Source organism: Erinaceus europaeus, chromosome 9, assembly GCF_950295315.1.
Source record: "Erinaceus europaeus chromosome 9, mEriEur2.1, whole genome shotgun sequence".
NCBI lineage: Eukaryota > Metazoa > Chordata > Mammalia > Eulipotyphla > Erinaceidae > Erinaceus > Erinaceus europaeus.
Window position 1 is genome coordinate 104,747,674 of NC_080170.1, and position 20,341 is coordinate 104,768,014.

The 20,341-nt window shown below is 39.9% G+C and overlaps 1 protein-coding gene and 1 pseudogene across 3 annotated transcripts in view; one reads left to right on the forward strand and one right to left on the reverse strand.

The window, feature by feature from the left end:
• Positions 1-20,341, forward strand: part of ATP13A4 (ATPase 13A4) — a 136,802-nt gene that overhangs the window by 29,769 nt on the left and 86,692 nt on the right. For all 3 annotated transcript variants that reach the window (XM_060198495.1, XM_016185697.2, XM_060198496.1), the window contains exon 2: positions 10,162-10,335. In XM_060198495.1, coding sequence (XP_060054478.1) covers positions 10,162-10,335 — 174 coding nt within the window. The remainder of the gene's footprint in view (positions 1-10,161; positions 10,336-20,341) is intronic.
• On the reverse strand, positions 1,563-3,547 carry LOC103108478 (UAP56-interacting factor-like; annotated as a pseudogene).

The window sequence follows — 20,341 nt, forward strand, 5'->3', positions numbered from 1 at the left end:
TCTCGCACATGGGATGATGGGAAATGAACCCAGGGTCTTACGTTTCCGAGTTCAGTACCCTGCTCACTCTGTCACCTCCTGGGCCCTGTCTTGAGCGTCTATCTCGTGCAGTGAGCAGGCTGGCAAGATTGGATGACAGTCCCAGAGACAGAGCTGTGTGTGCACTGCTTAACACTTCTCAGATGTTGCAACAAAAGTTTGTGTTTCTGCATCACATAACGACTTGGAATATGCCAATTGCCCAAGACTGCCGAACCCAGAGATTAAGATATTGTCACGAGAAACCCCAGTCTGGCTGCTGGGTGGAGCCTTTCCTACCTATTTCCTCTAGCGCTGCAGTTTGAAGCTTGCAAAAACCTGTTCAAGGAAAACTGAAAACTCGTTTGGGTGGCACATCCACTAGCTCAAATGGAAACAATCTAAAAGAAGTCAAGTCCTGTCCCCCATGACACCTGCCAGAGAAGAATTTCAGAGAGTGAGGATGTAGCATCTTCCTGAAAAGCAGCCTTGTGGGGAAGGAATTTAAAAAAAAATTTTTTTTAAATCTGTTATAAATAGTATTTATAAGATGCTAATATCACAGTATTCAGTTCGACACCACAGCCGCCACCGGGGTTCTGTGTCCCCACCCTTCCATCTCCCAAAGATAACTTCCATGACCACCATAGTTCTCGTAAGTCTTACAAACATTTTGCTTACTTCTGTTTTTTTTTTTTGCATGAAAGAGCAAAAGTTTAATATACTAAAGACACTGTTGCTCAATGCACTTGATATCAACACTAGAGGTGACTTTTAAGATTTTCCAAAAAAATGCACTATAGTAACTCAGTACAATATTTTAAGTTGAAAGAGAGAGAGAGAGAGACAGAGAGAGAGGAGAAAACCATCTTTATAACATATTTTCATAAACTCTTCTAAAGGCAGTAAACACATGCTCTGTTGATTTCCAGCACTTTCAGACTAGCCCAAAAGCCATTCTTCACGGGTCAAGCCTGCGCATTCGTACTTCTAAGACTGTTTGCAGTGAGTCCTTGACCTCATCTATTCTCAGATTGTGTGACTGACTGGCTTCCAGTCATCTCTTAACAGTAAACTTACTGGCAAAAGACCAGATAGATATTAAGGATCAGATTTAATTCTTTGGTATAAGCAAGAAATTGTTATTGATAGCGTTTAGTAGCTAGTATAAACCAAGTAACCCAAGATAACAATGAAGTCTAGTATATGATAGCAGACAAGAACAATAAGTTTGTTTTGTTTACAGGAAAAACCAACATTAATAATAGACTCTATAGAAACTAACACTTAAAGGTTTTATCATTATAGCAAGCCAAATAGGTTGAACTTCAAAGTGACCAAAATTTTAACTTGTAGGTGCAATATTCTGCTGCATTTTTGGCATTATATCACAACTTATAGTATATAACCATCAGAGAAGTCTTACTGCTAGGTTGACACAGCAAACTAATTCCTCCTACCCCTCCAGAGTGGATGGGGGTGGGGGAATGACTGTTTTCTCATCATTATAGTCTGCACTTTATAAAGCAAGGCTACAGTGTAACTCATTTTTCTTTGTCACATATATAAGGATTTTTTTTTCTTTCTGAAGCTATATACTGTTTGATATAGCAAGTTTAAGAACTTACAGACTTTTTAACTTTACAAGGAAGAAATCTGGGAATATTAATTTCACTATCAAAATATCTAAGGGATGCATTTTAAGAATTTTAATTTTTATAAATGTCATTTGAAAAACTCTTAGTGGGCACTAGACTTGATACTACAAATCGCCTAAAACACTATGCCTGCTCCTGGGTGCCGTCTTGAGCCTGCTCCTCGCACTGTGCTTGTTTCATTTACTAACCTCACTGCAGGAGTAATTTCTACACCTTGAAATACTTTCTCCAAGGCCCTATTAGATAACTTTGTCAACAGGCACTTATCATTTCTATCTTAATGCAAGGGGCCAAATTTCTTGTTAAAAGTTCAGCACTAAAGATTCACAGCCCTAGCAAATTCACCTGAGAGCATCTGCAAAATGAACCAAGTCCCACATATTCCAATAAATCTCAAAACTTTCAAACTGTAGTTCTAATAATTTTAATATCTTTAATGAAACATTAACTACATTTGTTACATCAACACTACAAAAGGGTAAATGATAGGATAGCAACAAAGGGACCAACTTAGTATTTATGAAGACCAAGGTTTATCATGGCAGAGTGTAAAGACTGGGCTAGGGCAATGTGGTTCTAAAGACCACTGTCATAAAAATGACCAACTTCTAGCTTTTCCTCTTTCTGCTGCATGAGGTACCAAAGAAGGAGAATTGTTCTGGCTAGGCAAACAAATCTTACAGAACAGGTTGGTAGAATCCCTGGTTTTCTTTCAGGGAGTTATTTATACACATAAAAACTTCAAAAATAAAAATATCTAGCCTTGTGAATATTTTGAAAGAAAGTTTCTTGAATTTCTGTGATGAACTCTTCAAGCAATTCAACTTTTAAAACAGCGTCACCACTAAGAAGTCCCTTTGACTTAGCGTCTATCCTACGGTTACAAAGCGACTTCCGCCTTTGTTGAACATGAGAGCGACCCTCTCTCTGCTCCTTTAGGATCCCAAATCGCTCATTCAGAGTCATCCCCGTCTGTTTTCCAACACTATTTATGTCAAATTGTAGGGGAACATCTTTAGGAACTTTGTTTACATCTGATTGCTCCCGTTTTGTCAAGAATGAGGGAACAGCAGTACGAGTCAATCGTGGCTTCTGAGTTACTGAGCACTGCACTGCTCCAGGATTGTCAATGGAAACAGTCAATATTCCTCCATTTGTGGTAGAAGTCCGCCATGGACGAGCTCTCTTTGCTACGACATCATCCATCAGCTGCTCTGTGAAGGCCTGAACCTTCAGCCCTCTTCTGAAAAGAAAAGTTGCCTGGCGACTGTCTTTCTGATGACTTAATTTATTTCCACTCCTGATAAAATTGGCTGGAATGTTATTTTTTCTATTTAGCTGGCTAGATCTCTTAAGAACTGTAACTGGTTTCCTCTGCACTTCATTTTGTCTAAGAAGATTTGCCTTCCTTTTTAACACTGGAAAATATCGTTCTATATTCTTGTCACTCAGAGGTGGCTGATTCATAGGACTAACCCCTTTCCGAATCCCAGTTGCTTTTCTAGCCGCAAGACCAGTTATAACTCCGTAAGGACGTCTCTTTCCTGGCACTACTCTTCCTCTCCAGCTTAGAGTGTTCCTACCAAAACCAGAATTCTGCTGGACACCCCACCGGAACTCTCATTCTAAATTGCCTAGCACCATTTTGCTGAAGTCTTCTATTCAGTCTTGGGAAAGTGTGCTTCTTTCCTTCCTTTCGATTCAATTTAATGATATCATCCAGAGACATATCGATTTTGTCAAGGTTTTCATCGCTCTAGACTTTCGCTGGAGGAGACTGTGGCCGCGGCGCCCACCAAGCGGCTGCCAAATTGGCTCATGGCTGCGGACGTTGGACCACAGCGGTCAGCCGGGGTGGCTGGACGCAGTAGGCCGCCTCCTCGCGCAGGACCCCGCCGCACCCGGAACGCGCACCTACCTACTTCTGGTTGTTTTTTTTTCCCCCAAGTTCATGTGTATCTGATCTCTAGAGTTCACATATGAGTGAAAGCATCTGGTTGTTGTCATTCATCCCTCTACTTATTTTGCTAAGCATAATCATTACATCCAGTTCCAAGGTGGAAGGAATTTTTAAATAAGAAGGACCCCACCTGACTCTATTACTTGCCAGCTGGGTGATACTGTAGACACTATATATTCTCAGGCCCCTTTAACCTGACCTTCCTTATCACTGGCGGCTAGTAATTCCTTCCTGAGACAGTTGTGAGGATTAATGCACAATGTGAAAAATATATATCTTGAGGGGATGACAGGGGCATCATGGTTTTTATTTGCACAGATTACATCTTTTCATTGGCTTTGACCAAATCTGGGTGATGACTGCCCACTGGGCAGGGTGTCAGTGACCTTCCAGTAGCTCACGGGGTATGGGAGGTAGTGGTGGGGACAGGCTGCTTTTTCTGCTAGACTAGAGGTGTGACAGGGAGGTGTCCCGACTCATGGCATCTTTGACTGAGGAAGGAAACCCTGATTAGTGGGGAAGTGTTAAAGTTGTACCTAACCCCAGTTCTTCCTGATTCCACAGCTGGGCTGGCTGCCACCCAGCTGGATTAGTCATGTGCAGGCGCATCTGCCCTGCCCTAAGCTGTTAAATCATCATTGTTGGAGAATAGTTATCTTTCTTCCTTTTTTTTTTTTTTTTTGTTTATCATTGCTCTTTACTTACCACCTCTCCAGTTTTTCTGGCAGACTCACAATATGACTAGAGATCCAGGCAATTGGAAATGAACTGATGTTTGATTCAACTACAGGTGGAAATTTTGTGAAATTCAGACTTATCTTTAACGCTATTTTCACTCTTGAGGCTTGACTCAAAGGAGGAGGAAAAGGAAAAATAAAAGTACTTGTTTAACAACCTAGCCTTAGAAATGAACTTGAGAGTAATACTAATGATGAGACTAGCTTATATTTCCTGAGGATATTGAACAGAGAAATATCTATGGATGTTTTCGTTTCTTCATTTCCTTATCTTCTCTTCCAGTGGACTGATTTAATTTTTAAGTTGTCTGAGAAAAGGATGCAGTTAAACTTTGAGACTAAGAAAAAGAATAGTAAGGGAGTATTAATTTCCATGAGCTCTATCCTGCCTTCTGTTTATTTATTCTTTTACTTACTTATTTATTTTTCTTGTCATCTACAGGGCTTTACATCTCTGAGCCAACTTTTTTTTTTTTTCCTTCAGATAGAGAGACTGAGTCAAACAGGAAGAGTGAAAATTCCACAATATTCCATTGCCACCTAGTGCAGCGAGGGCTGGTTTCCAAACTCTATGACTCTATGAAGGAGCTAGGTGGGGGTCCTCAGAAATATTTCTGCATACACTGTGGAGGTAGTGCATGTTTAATCAGTTTTCAGCAGGTCACCTGTGTGTAAACACTTGCTTGGTCAACTCTGAAGACAAAGGCAAACTTCTGTCCAGAGTTCAGTTTTAACCTGTTCTGTTGTAATGAGGTGGACCTTTAAAGTAATTTTAGCTTGCTCTTTGGTGCAAGTTGACTTTCTCTACTGGTTAGATGATAAATAAAATGGTTTTGAAGGCAAAATAAAAACAACAACAGCAAATTTCTTTTCTTCTTTCTTTCTCTCCTTCCTGCCTTCCTCCCTCCCTCCCTTTCTTTTCTTCAGTGCATTTCTACACATGCATTTATTCCTTAGTTCATTAAATATCTATCGAGTCTCCACTGCCCACAGATCATTTGGTTGATACTGGGTGAACAGTACTGGGGAGAGAAACTTGAGTGGATACTAAATTCACAGAAATTAAAGTTTTATTTGGGGGTGCTGTAACGAGTAACAATAAGAAAAGCAGATCCAAAATTTGAATTGCAAATTGTGAAAGTGCTCAAAAGGCATTACCATTATTATGAAAACACGATTTTAATTATATTAGAGATTGGTTCAGACCCGATCTGAGAAGGAGACATTTATGGGAGGTTAAGTAGGCTGTGAAGTTATCACCCATAGGCTGATGCTGAGGCAAGAAAGGGCTTTGTCAACTAGGGAAAGAGAGAGACAGGCTAGGAGTATGGACCAAACGCCCATGTTCAGTGGGGAAGCAATAACAGAAGCCAGACCTCCCACCTTCTGCTCCCCATAATGATCCTGGGTCCATACTCCCAGAAGGAGCTGTCAAGGGAAGGGAGTGGACAGGGAGTTCTGGGGATGGGAATTATACCCCTCTTATGCTATGGTCCTGTCAATATTTCTATTTTATAAATAAAAATTAAAAATAAATAAATAAATAAGAAAAAGAAAGGGATCTGCTGATCTCACCCAGCACTTCACTTCTCTCAATTCCTCCTTCCTTCACCTGCAAAAACAGCTGCCATTACTGCTGACCTTAGTGGTCACTTGATGTTAAGCGTGAGCCTTTTTTGAGGCCACAGATTTTGACCAGACTTTTCTAACTCTCCTCTAGGTGCTTCAGGGCAAGGCTATACATAATTCCAAAGCACAGGTGCAGTATAAGATAGAATATGGAGAGAGTTGGGGGCGGTAGTGCACCGGGTTAAGCGCACGTGGCAGCTCAAAGCTCAAGGACCCGCGTGAGGAATCCGGTTGGAGTCCCGGCTCCGCACCTGCTGGGGAATCGCTTCACAACCGGTGAAGCAGGTCTGCAGGTGTCTATCTTTCTCTACCCCTCTCTGTCTTCCCCTCCTCTCTCCATTTCTCTCTGTCCTATCCAACAATGACGACGACATCAATAACAACAACCATAATAACTACAATAATAAAACAAGGGCAACAAAAGGGTATAAATAAATAAATAAATATTTTAAAAACAAAGATGGAATATGGAGCCTGAAATACAGTGTGTGTAGTGTGTGTGTGGGGTGTGTGTGTGTGTGTGTGTGTGTGTGTGTGTGTTTGGTAAGGTTGGGGGCAGGGGAAAGTTTGGCAGAGACCCTGAGAAATGGAGCTAGCACTTGTTTACATGAAGGGGGTTAACTCTTACTTGACTGGAATAAGTTTTTTTTTCTTTCTTTACAAATCTTTCTTTTTCTTCAGTTGCCAACAATTAGATAGTCTGTAATCTCTGATGAATGATGCCTTCCTGTTATTTGTCCATGTTATAGACAATTAGTTATCTAATTAGTTCTTTTCAAAAACATTTTATTTATTTATTTTAATGAGAGAGTTACAGAGGGAAAGATACAGAGAAAGACCAGGACACTACTCAGCTCTGGTTTATGCTGGTACTGGAGATTGAACCTGGGGCCTCAGTGCCTCAGGCATGAAAGTCTCTTTGCATAACCATTATGCTGTCTCTCCAGTCTTCTGATTAGTTCTTTATGACAATGACCCCACACTAAACAGTTTCTGAAAAATACTATGCTGATGCATTGTTATTACACTTTATTTTTCCCCAATCAGTTTTATGTTGCTAAATCCTGTATTTTGCCAGGTGGTTCTGGACAGATTTGTGAAGTACACGGTATGAACAAGCTAAAACACATCATCCTTGCTCTCATTGTATGGTGGTGGGCTAGATCCAGAGTTATTTTGGACCTGCGTATAGTGTAAAAATCTGGATACAGTGTTGTTACAGTTTAAAGAGGAGGTTGAAATAATAACTCCAGAAAAAAACTAGAGTTTTTTATCCAACTATATCTCAAGATAGTATCATGGGAAGGTGTAATAAATAGAAAATTGGAAATAAGATATTTTTATCTTTTTCATGCTAAGTCTTCAAGGCTCACTGCGTATTTCATATGCATGCCACTTGGTCTCCACATTTCAAGGGCTCTTTGTCACATACTCATACTGGCATCCTTTTAAAAAAATATTCTTTATTATCTTTATTTACTTATTGGATAGAAACATCCAGAAACTGAGAGGAGGGGGATAGAGAGGGAGAGAGACAAAGAGACACCTGCAGCCCTGCTTCACCACTTATGAAGCTCTTCCCCTGCATGTGGGTACAGAGGGCTTGAACACAGATCCCTGCACATTGTAACAGTGAGCTCACCCAAGTGCACTACCACTCAGCCCTTGGCATCCTTCTTATACATCGCTGCTCTGAATATACTCAGATGTGTATACAGTTTTGGGGAGGATAGCGTGCTCCAAATAATCCTAACTATTCACTTAAGACTATTGTTGCCTTGCTGATATTCAGTCTGGTTGATTTATCTATTGTTGAAAGCTAGGTGCTGAAGTCCCCTAATATTATTATGTTGCTGACAATGTCTCTTTCCAAGTCAGATAGTAGGTTCTTTATGTATGTTGGTGCTCCTTCATTTTTTTAAAAAAATATATTTTAGCTTATTTATTATTGGATAGAGACAGAGAGAAATTAAGAGTAGAGGAAGAGATAGAGAGGGAGAGAGACAGAGAAACATATGTAGCCTTGCTTCACCACTCATGAAGCTTTCCCCCTGCAGGTGGGGACCAGGGGCTTGGACCTGGGTCCTTGCACATCGTAATGTGAGCACTTAACCATGTGCACCACTGCCTGGCCCCATGCTGCTTCATTTCATGCATAGTCAGTGATAAGAACTATATTTTCTTGATAAATTGATTCCTTTGTCACTATACACTGGCCATCCCTATCTCTTGTAAGCTTTATAATTTGAAATCTATTTTGTCTACTATAAGAATGACTGTTTTTGTCTTTTACAGATTCCCATTTGCATGTGTTTTCTGATATTTTACTCATATAAATTTCACAGAAACCCTGTGAGATGGGTACTATAACTAGTGCTTATCTTTCACAAACTTAGGACTAAGGAGATTAAATAATTTGTTGAAAGTCACAACTAGGAAGTAGTAGTGATGTAGTGTATAAAAATAACTTCAAACATTGGTACTGGGTCTAAAGGACATCTACAAATTCAGGTTTAATCCCCTTTCATTTCCTCATGTTTACAAGACCTTGAGGACTTTTAGGCAAGTTAACATTTCATTCCCCACCCCCCATGGCTTACACATCCTTCTCACAGACTGCACACACGCCAAAATTGTTAATCATTACTCCACCTTTCTTTGTTTGCTGTTATGGTATAAAAGAAGCTCCTTCCGAATACAGGGCCCAGAATTTGTAGCATTTTTAACACACAACATTTTTTTCCTTCAGATTAGCCACAAAGTATGCTCATGGCTTTGTAGGATATAGTTATAAAATTGAAACCTTAAACTATAGGAACTTTTTCCTTTTATTGCCAGGCTTTAGTTAGAAGGAAGAAGGTTGCCTAGATTGTCAATTTATTAGAGATAAGACACACTGTCTCTATCTATCTATCTATCTATCTATCTATCTATCTATCTATCTATCATCTATCATCTATCTATGTTGTCTTCCAGGTTCCTATATACCCTCAAAGCATATAGTAGGTGCTTTTATTTAGTTGACATAAACTAAGTAGTCTCTGTGGACCCCCCCCCTTGCCACCTCCACCCGTTGCCACCCCTCACCTTTGGTATAAAAAATATAAAAAAGTGTTTTTCTTTTTTTATCAAACTATAAAGGAATGTAGAAATGCACAGCTCTACACCAAATTCTCAAAGGAAAGTTAGTACTTAGTTGTTACTCTTAAATTCAAACATACCCAACCTTGACTCCAAATTCATGGCCAAGTTCTTGTTCCTTCTAGTACCATGCAAGGGAATCAATCATTAGTTATTCTTGCCACCTAGTCTTTCTGAAATATGACCGTAGTCTTGTCTGTGAAGGCTGTAGGTCAAGCTCAGACTTGGATGCTGATAGACTTGGGTTTGAATAGTTTAGCAGCAGGAAGTGTGTAGGTGGTCTTGGATGCGTCATTGATTCAGTTATTTATTTATCTGTAGCTCAATTCCATAATTTATGAAAAGGTCTTGTTATTTTATTCAGGACTGGCTTGACCTGGGCACTCAGTTTCCATCCCAAATCACTTTATTTGGGAAAATAATGATTTTTTTTTCCTCCAGGGTTATTGCTGGGCTTGGTGCCTGCACCACGAATCCACCGCTCCTGGAGGCCATCCCCCCCCCCTTTTTGTTGCCCTTGTTGTTGTAGCCTCGTTGTGGTTATTATTATTACCATTGTTGATGTTGTTCTTTGTTGGATAGGACAGAGAGAAATTGAAAATAATGATTTACAAGACAGTGTCACAAATGTACAGTTCCTTTTCTCCCCACGATAGGTGTTTGTGTATCACTCCTAGCAAGAACTGAAGTCTCCCTCCACCCTTGTGGACTAGGTCCCCAACTCCTTCTCAATCCCTTCATGCTCCTCCTTCGTTTAGAATCCTAGCTATTCAAATTATAGAACTTGAATTTCCCAGGTAAGTTGTGACTTCCTGTTTGTTTGGCATCACGCCATACACTATCAGGGATCCACCCTTGCTCTCTTAGTCCCTCACTCTACTTCCTCAACTTTTCCCACACTCATATTCTTCAACTTTTTCATTCTCTCCCTTCAGTTTTACAGTCCACATCACAATTGGTCATTTATAGTTTACTGTACTTAACAATCAATATTCAGGGTCATGTTTTTCCCCCCCAGGAAATATTTGGCTATCGAACTCAAGCCTGCCGGAAAACCCTTTGCCTTGCTGGATCCATCTTCTCTCTTGGGCTCCTCCCGTTGGTGTTTTACTGGAGACCTGCTTGGCATGTGTGGGCAAATTGTGTCCCCTGCTCCCTGCAAGAAGCAGACGTTGTATTGCTGAGGACAACTGTAAGTTTCTGTCGGGTCTTGTGCCTATGTTTGAAAAATCACAGGTAGTGTAATGTAGATAAAGTCAGACAAAAATCTCCACACATCTGATCCTTTCCTGTTTCCTCAATATCCATGTTTGCCTTAAACACTCTACTGGAGTGATGCTTGAGGAAGGAAGAGGTAGACTTGGTGGGAAGATGGGGAACATCCCTCTGAGTGTGATACTGTCTTCCCCTGTTCCTTTGATGGGAGTGTATTACACCCCGCAGATGTGGCCAGGTAGAAAGTACAACCACTATGTGCATACTTAGGTAATAAATGGTAAAACTGGAAAGGTACAGAGAAGATTAGCATGATGATATATATATATATATATATATGTATATATATATATATAATTTTAACCATTTGTTTTTTTTAATTTCTTTTTTATATTTATTTATTTTCCCTTTTGTTGCCATTGTTGACTTTTATTGTTGCTATAGTTATTATTGTTGTTGTTACTGATGTCGTTGTTGTTGGATAGGACAGAGAGAAATGGAGAGAGGAGGGGAAGACAGAGAGGGGGAGAGAAAGACAGATACCTGCAGAACTGCTTCACCGCCTGTGAAGCGAATTCCCTGCAGGTGGGGAGCCGAGGGCTCTAACCTGGATCCTTACGCCCGTCCTTGCGCTTCACGCCACGTGCGCTTAACCTGCTGCGCTACCACCGGACTCCCCTAACCATTTGTTTTATTTGATAGAACAGAAAGAAATTGAGAGGGGAGAAGGAAATAGGGAGGGACTGAAAGGCACTTTCAGCACTACTTCACCACTTATGAAGCTTCCCTCTTGCAGGTGGGGACTGAGGGATTAAACCAGGGTCCTTGCACATAGTAATATGTGCACTCAACCAGGTGAGGTATCACCTGGCGCTTGCATGGATCTTATTTAAAAATTACACACAAATTCATGAAGTTTTCTATATTAAAAATGAATTTAAACTCTAAAAAACACAACCATGTTGTCCTCATGATCATTGCCTCTTCCTGCCAATACAAGGCCCTGATATTAGATGACCTTCTCTGAATTTAATAGCACTTCCTCCTAGCACTCTTGACACTTAGGCAACCTGCATAGTTTATGCTGGACTGCCAGCTCAACACAAGAAAGGACCACTGAACTCTTGCTAATTGCGCTATTCCTTCCTGCAGCATGTGGTAAAGGTTCCTCAGTCTGCAGTGACTGGCAGACTAAAGTGGATATTCCTGTTGGTCAGAGTCCATGGGCCAGAGAGGACCCCTTGCTGGCTGATTATTACTACATGTTGCTAATAATGTATCTGCCCAGATGACTTCAGAGTGACTACCAAATTCTAGATCAATCAGTTTTTGCTGGGATGTTTGCATTCTCTGATGTACGGTGAGCCATCCAAATAAGCCTTCTACTTCATGCAGCACATGGGCTGCATAGCAACAAGCCAGTTACTTCCCCCAGAGTACCCTTCAGCTCTAGCTACCGGTGATGTCTGGGATTGAACTGGAGTCCTCCTGCATTGCATGTCTACTACACTGTACTGTGCTATCTCCATTCATCAATAGCAACAAGCTGCTGGTATTTTTGTTGTTGTTGTTGTTTGTTTGTTTTAACTGGCATTTTGCTTATTGCTAGGGCTCAGTGTCTGAATAGTGTTTCCATCCGTCCTGGTAACTATTTTCTTTTTTCCTTCCTCCCTTCCTTCCTTCCTTCCTTCCTTCCTTCCTTCCTTCCTTTCTTTCTTTTATTTTTTCTTATTTTTTTGATAGGGGAGAGAATAATTGAGAGAGGTGGAGAATAGAGATGGAGAGAGAAAGAGAGAACACCTGCAGCATTCCTTTATTGCTTGTAAACTCCTTCCCCACCCCGAAACCCACTCTGCAGATGGGGACCAGGTTCTTGAGTCCTGGTCCTTGTGCAACGTAATATGTGCCCAGTTGGGTCCATCACCTCCCGACTCTTAGCAGTAAGCTTTATAGTCATACAAAAGAACTTCAGTCTTAAATTTAATAGAAGTAGGACCAGGTTTCACTTAAATTGGAATTCAGATCAAGTTTTTCTTTGGTCAATGTTTTTGCTGGAAGTTGGGGAGAGAGTGTACTGTCTACTGGGACTGCAAACAAAGACATAAGAATTTATGAGAGATGACATCTTTGGGATCCTTTAGAGATCAGTCCTTTCTTTGTGAATGTAAGGGCCTATGAGAGACTTATTTTTGGGGGTGAAAGGAAAATTTGAGAATGTGCTTAAGTCTACCTTAAAGGTACCTCCTTTTCTGCTGTGGGTTCACAGGAATCAGTATTTTAACTACAGCAGACACAAACAGTCCTCAGCTTTTCAGTGGATATTTCCAGCATCTGTATATCTGAGAATGTCTGGTTCCCTGAGCTATATAGGCTCTGAGGTTGGGGTCACAGACAAGAGCAAATGAGGTGGGATAGGGGCATGAAGTAGCAAGGGAAGGCAGGACAATGAAAGGAATGCATAGAACATTAGACAAAGGTACAGTTTAGGGGGACAAAAGAGAAAAAAAATCTAGTAAATGCACAAGAAATGAAAGTAGTGCCAACAACTATGCAGAGGGTACATCTGAGGACTTGGAGTCAAAGATTTTGACTTCCAGTCTTAGGGCGTTAGGTATGTGATACCATAGGTTTATTACCTAATCTGTCTAGATACATCAGTCAATGTTTAAAATGGGCTCGGTATAGAAAAGCACTTGGTCTTGCTTGAGGAGGAGCTGAGACTGTGGATGTAAAAGCCCTTTTGCAGACTTTAAAATGTATTTGCAAAGATCAGAGAGAGAGAGAGAGAGATTGAATGAATTATTACATAAGCAGAAGGCCTGGTGTTTGCTGCTATGAAAGGAGACATGGGGAAGATATCTGATAGCTGGAAATCCCTGCCACTTATCCATACTCAACAGGCCACAAAACTACAGGTAGTCAGTGTTGAAACTAAACACATACTGGAAGATTCGAAAGAGCTTTGGTGCCCCAGGGAACTGTCCCATCCTCCTGTCTCTCCTTCCTCTCAACCATTTCACTGCCCTCCACAACTAATCAGAGCAGTCTGAACCCACTCCAATCTTGCTTTTTTCATCTTGATTTCAACTTTGATATTTAATTACCTGCTCTTGGATGTCATTTTAAATGGATTTGCTATGCCAGAGACTCTCCAAATAAATGAGGTTCTAAATTAATCTTTATGTAATTAGACAAGAACTCAATTATTTCAAACACTGTTACTATCTGAGCCTTAGATAAAAATAAGCTCTGGGCACCAATAGTTTAAGGCTGCCGCTTTTGCATTAAGATGATGTCTTAAAAATGATCTTATTTGAATTGTACTATATTAGTTGGACTGAAAGGACTTCCCAAGAAGGAAAAATGAGAGACCCTTATTTGAAAATTGTTTGTATGTCTGTTTTTCATGTTATTAGAAAATCAGTGCTTGGTATTTATCATCAGTCTCACACTGGTAAGATTACAGATCATTATCACAGACACTGATTGGGTCGTTACTTCTTAGCATTAAAAAAAGGTCATGATGTACTAACTCAAAGTCTTTAGCACCCAGTTTATTTTCAGTCCCCCTTCTCTTATTAAGTGCCTTTAAATGTGAGGGCTCTTTTTTTTTTTTTCAAAAGATAATTATCTTTCACAATTTTTAAGGCGCCATTTTATTCATTATTCATCTACTTTTGAATTTTAACCATTATCTGTGGCAGTGTCACATTTCTATGCAAATATCATGATTTACATTCATTGGTGCTTTGGATTCAGACACTCTTGATGATTTCCATAGTTTCATCTTTATTATAATTACACAGGCATCTATCTTCACTAGCTATTGAATGCCACATGTTGTCAAGGACCGATGATGTGCAGGGACCTATGTGAAGACTGGCTAATAGGCCTAGGCCTGACTTGGGGTGCTTTATTTCAGTGTTGTAGTGGAGGACATTCTCTTGTCAGCTCTACCAAAAGTTATCAATACAAGGGCTATAGTGTGAGAACTGAGAAATCCCATAGATCACTCATGTCAACAGCACTGAAATTGCACCAGCCTACCAGGATGCTCATCACACAGGTCCTTTCCATCCTTCCCTTTTTCCTGCTCTGCAGCCTGGTTTCTCAAAACCCAAACTCCCTGCTATAACTTTCTCCGTTTTATACACAGTTTTCTCTAATATCCCCATGTCTATTCATTCATTCATTCATTCATTCATTCATTCATTCAGTTTTTAAAAATTTTTTAGAAAATATTTATTTATTCCCTTTTGTTGCCCTTGTTGTTTTTTTATTGTTATAGTTATTATTATTGTTGTTATTGATGTCCTTGTTGTTGGATAGGACAGAGAGAAATGGAGAGAGGAGGGGAAGACAGAGAGGGGGAGAGAAAGATAGACACCTACAGACTTGCTTCACCACTTGTGAAGTGACTCCCCTGCAGGTGGAGGGCCGGGGGCTCAAACTGGGATCCTTATGCTGGTCCTTTCGTTTTGCGCCACGTGCCACGTGCGCTTAACCCGCTGAGCTACCGCCAGACTCCCTCATTCATTCATTCTGATTGATTCATTATTGTTTGCTTGTTCATTCAAAAACTTTTTACCAAGTACCATTTTTTTCTTTTTTTGGACATTGCTAAAGGCACTGGGAATACAAGTACAGACGAGAAAATACTGTCTTCACAATATCATATTCTTCTGAGGAGTCAACTCTCTCTTTGTAGAAATCAGATTTTCTATTTTATTAAAATTTACTCACTTCTCAAGACAACACCTTCTCTATTATTTAGCACTTGTTAATCCATTTTCTGCTCCCAGTTCTGGAGCCATTTAATCACATGCTGATTCTCTCTTAGTGATGTGTTTTATCATTAATTACCACATAGATATTTGCAGTTTGGTTTTACTTTTATAAAAAGTAATATTTTACCATTTATCAAAATGACACCTGATTATTTCACTAAACTAATAACAATTTTAGAAAATGGCTACATCTCTATTCCCAGAGCTGGGCCTTATACATGTGTGTTTTCACTGCTGCCAGGCCACTTTTTTCATTGAGACAGAAAGAGAGAGAAATAATGCCATAGTATTTCCCATGTGTTGCTGGGGTTCAAACCTGGGCCACACACATGGCAAAATCTATTTATCCATTCCCCAATAGGCATTATTATTTCTACTTTACAACAAAGGATAATAGAGATAATAAGGAATTTGAGTCTAGTGAATGTTAGTCAAAACTTTACTCTCTCACACTGCCATTCCCTTCTGTTATCAATTTTATGAGCATAGGTCCTGTATCAGTCACAGTTAGCTCATGGGTATTTGGGGGCAAGGGTACAACAACTATAATCACAATTCCTGAACTCATGGGTTTCATTAGATCACGACACTAAGAAATGTAAAAATCAATATATTGTAAATGCTACTTAGGAAAAATTCATGGTTATGGTAGGATTATTGGGTAAGAATTTGGCCAAGTTAAGAAAGCCATGCATGACTTCTCTCTCTCTCTCTCTCTCTCTCTCTCTCTCTCTTTACTTGTTTATTGGATAGAGACAGCCAGAAATTGAGAGGGTAGAAGGAGATTGAGAGAGAAAGAGAGACACCTGCAGCCCTGTTTCATCACTCACAAAGCTTTTCCCCTGCAGGTGGGGTCTGGTGGCTTGAACCTGGGTCCTTGTGCATTATAATATGTGTGATCAGCTGTGCCACCACATGTCCCTCTCCCCTTACGAACAAATTTCTTGAGCTTTAAGGCATGATGGGAACTGAAAAGTGATATTATGTGGGAGGTAGAGCTTACAGAGAATAAATAGTTCAGGTAAAGGGAGAATGTAAACAAAGAACTTGAGTCTTCTGATTCTCTCAGTTCAGAGATATTTTTCCTCCAACTATGACATACTCCTTTTTATACACTATTAACTAAGTGAGAAGAGAGACAAGAGCTCCACTGCTCTGGCATAAATATACTAGGTGTGTGTGTGTGTGGGGGGGCAAACCAAGGCCCTTACATATGGAAGTCTTGTACTCTATTTGGTGAGCCTCCTCCCTAGCTGTGTGTGACACATTCCTTGCCTAGTTTTCTTCTTCAGCCACGTTATGTGCTTTTTGAAGACAGTGACCATGGCTTACTTCTCATTCTAAGGGTCACAGTCGATACTCAGTTAAATAAATTGAATTGAAGAGTCACATGATTTCTACCAGCACTTTATGACAAAGATATTAGAGTGGACTGTCATGTCTAAGAAGACTCCTTCTTCTCCTTCTTCTTCTTCCTCTTCTTCTTCTTCTTCTTCTTCTTCTTCTTCTTCTTCTTCTTCTTCTTCTTCTTCTTCTTCTTCTTCTTCTTCTTCTTCTCCTCCTCTTTCTCCTCCTCCTTCTCCTCCTTCTCCTTCTCCTCCTCCTCCTCCTCCTTTTCCTCCTTCTTCTTTTTCCTCATATACATCTATTCCCACATGCACCAGTCTTTTTTTTTTTTTAAAAAAAATACTTTCAAAATTTGTGTATTTCTTTTTATTATTTATTTATTATTGCATAGAGACAGAGAGAAATTAATAGGGGAGGAAGAGACAGAGAGGGAGAGAAACAGAGAGACACCTGCAGCCCTGCTTCACCACTCGTGAAGCCTCCCCCCCCTGCAAGTGGGGACCAGAGGCTTGAAGCTGGGTCCTTGTGCACTGTAATGTGTGTGCTTAACCAGGTGCACCACCGCCTGCCCCCCGCCCCCATATACACCAGTCTTAACCTATCGTCTGTGCATTTATCTCATAATACTCATGATGGTGGAGACTATGAAGTCTGACTCCTTCTGAAGATACAAGACAGCTGACATAAGACCAGTGGTCTGTGACCTGACACAGAATATGGTATGTGTATAGTATTGAGATAGAAATCAGGTCTGATGTAAAAACATTCCATGGTTTCTGGTTACTAGCCAGTTGTTAAATACATTTCAGGGGACTTGGTAATAGCACAGTGGTTTGCATGATAAATGTTGATGCCTGAGCCACCAAAAGGTTCCATGTTTAGTCCCCAGCACCACCATGAACTGAGGCTGCTCTGAGGAAGAAAGGGAAGGGGTTGGGGGGGTAGCTAACTTTCTACCTTGCCCTAAAATAAAATTTATTTATTTATTTATTAATGAATGTGTCTAAGAGATATATATAGAGAGAGATAACCAAAGATTATTCTAGTATGTGCAATGCTAGGGGTTGAACTCAGCACCACATGCTCTCAAGTCAGGGACTCTACCAAACGCTGAGCCACTCCAAGACCACATCATTAATTATTATTATTTTTCACTATATACTGAGTATCCATAGATCTTACACAACATGTCAGCTGATTTACCTATTTCCTCTTCCTGCAGGAAATAAAACAAGAAGGCAAAAATATCCTATCAAAAAAAAAATGCATGCTGAGCTATTCAGGATTTTCTATTTCCTGCACAAACATAGTCATTTGCTTTGTCATACAGCTTCCACTGGTGATTTCCCTTGGTAATTCTCCCCCCACTCCCTTATTTTTTCACTTTTAGTCAGTATGCCCCTTGAATACCAAAAGAATTATTAGTGAGAGTTATCCAAATGCTTAGTTAGAACTTTCTCCGTGTTTTATAGCTAAGTCTTACATTCTAGTTAATGTCAACTTTTTCTAGCTAAGCAACTTTGAGAATATGGGGTCAAGAAGCCAAGAGTATCAATGGGTTTGGCTAGCAAGAAGGAAGCAAAAGCAAACGCAAATGCTACTTAACTACATTTTTTTTTTGCCGAAGTTTTGCCTCTGCATATTCTATGTAGTATTAGACAGGACCTGAGAAATGTTCTTGTTCCTTTAATTATAATCTCTAAGTACTCCACTTTAGCTAGAATTTAATTTTTTTTTTTTTTTTTTTTTTTTAGCACTGCAGTGTATCCATTTCTAAAAGAGTAAGCACTGGTTTCCTAATGTCTTTTTGGAACTTTGCAATAGATTACTATTTCTTTTAAAGGTAAGCTCAGAAGTGCTTTTTTGGGGGGGTGAGGTGGTGGCACACCCGGTTGAGTGTACATGTTACAGTGCACAAGGACCCAGTTTCAAGCTCCTGGTCCCCACCTGCAGGGGGATAGCTTTGCGAGTGGTAAAGGGGTGTTGCTTTGCAGGCGTCTCTCTCTTTCTCTCTCTGTCCCCCTCTATCACCCCCTTCTCTTTTCATTTCTGGCTGTCTCTATCCAATAACTAAATAAAGATAATTAAAAAAAGAAGTGCATTTTTCTTTCTTTCTTTTTTTTTTTTTTTGTGGCACTCTGCCTCTACACAAAAGGATAAGTCACAGCATTGGCTTGAATTTGAAGTGACTACTTCACTGTTTTTAAATTCCAAGAAATGAAGTAGACAAAATACTGGAATAAGATAAGCAAGGCCACTTACCTCATTCAAATATAAAGGTTAGCCTGGCATTTCTGGGCTCAGAAAGTACAAGGCCATAGAAATTAAAAAAAAAAAAAGTTCAGGTTTCCTCTTCTATTTTTTTTTTTAAGTCAAACACAAAACCTCAGTGTATACCCAAGGTTTTGAAAAGCTTTCTGAAATCAATTAAAACTCTGTTGTTTTTTTTCTTTAAAAAAAGAATGCAAGGATTGGTCTGGTTAATTGTCTTCTAAAGAGCAGGGAGGTAAAACCTTCCCAATGAGACCTCAGGTGTTAAAAGTCCAGATCTGCCTGGCAAACAGTTTGCAGTATTTGCATTTCAAAGTAATTATTTAAAGTGGTAGCTCCTCTGGTGCGGTTAAGTAGTTTAAAGATCATTAACTGCTTGAGAGAGCTGGGAAACAGAGTGAAGTGGAAATAGCCCTTTCTAGGTAAAGATATTTTTTTCCAGAAAGGAAAACTAAATAGAGTGTCTCAGAGATTTTTAAGTTCCTTCAAAGGGAAATAAGTTTCTATTTACAGAACTGTCTTAGGAGCAACCTGCTGTAGACACAGAGCTATAGACCAAGTAGCATTTGTTGTTCCCTGCTATGGGCTATGGGCCACACCTTGGATCAGGTACATCACATATTATTGCATCTGAGCCTACAGACATCCATGAATTTGCTCTTATCATCCCCTCTGCCCAAATTACAAAGAAAAACAATAGAATTACAATGCCTTTGAAAATGGTTTCGGGCTATGATTTCAATTTAGGAAAGAACCTCTAGGTGGGGCCAGGAAGCGGAACACACATGCTACCGTCCTCTAGGGCCAGGGTTCAAGTCCCCAGTCCCCACATGCAGGGGATGGGGAAGCTTCACCAAGTGGTAAAGCAGTGCTGCAGGTAGCAATCTTTCTCCCCCTTTTCTTTCAATTTCTCTCTGTCCCTTTAAAATATAAAGATAAAGAAAATGAATAAAAAGAACCTGTAGGTAGTGTTTGCACGCTGCCCAATGAAAACACAAACTCTAGGTGAGCTCTGCACATTGACATATATTTACTCCGTTTTCTGTTCCCTTTTTTAAAAATGTTGGATGAATTTCTTTAAAAATATATGCATGAATAAGAGGAAATTCTGGAGGGTGGAACTGGGGGTAGGATTCCCCTTCTAATTGTTACCTACTATGTTTCGATTTCCTCACCTGTAAAGCAACAAAGATAATAAAAAACAATTACTGTGGAGGATATTTAAACATTCAACGAAACAATACATATATAGCATGTGTGCCTGCAATATAAGTGCTAAATAACTATTGAATTTAAAATATATATTTATTTATTCGATAGGGCAGAGAGAAATCGAGAAAGGAAGGGAGATAGCAAGGAAGAGAGGGAGACACCTGAAATACTGCTTCACAGATCAAGAAACTTCCCCTTTACAGGCAGAGTCCGAGTGCTTGAACCCCAGTGCATGATAATGTATGTGCTCAACAAGGTTCGCCACTGTGCTACCCACCACTGTGGAATTTTATTGTCGTTATTAGAAACTGTAAGTTTTTCCTCCTAATAAAGCCCCTTTGGTGTGGTCAACGATAATGTTGCACT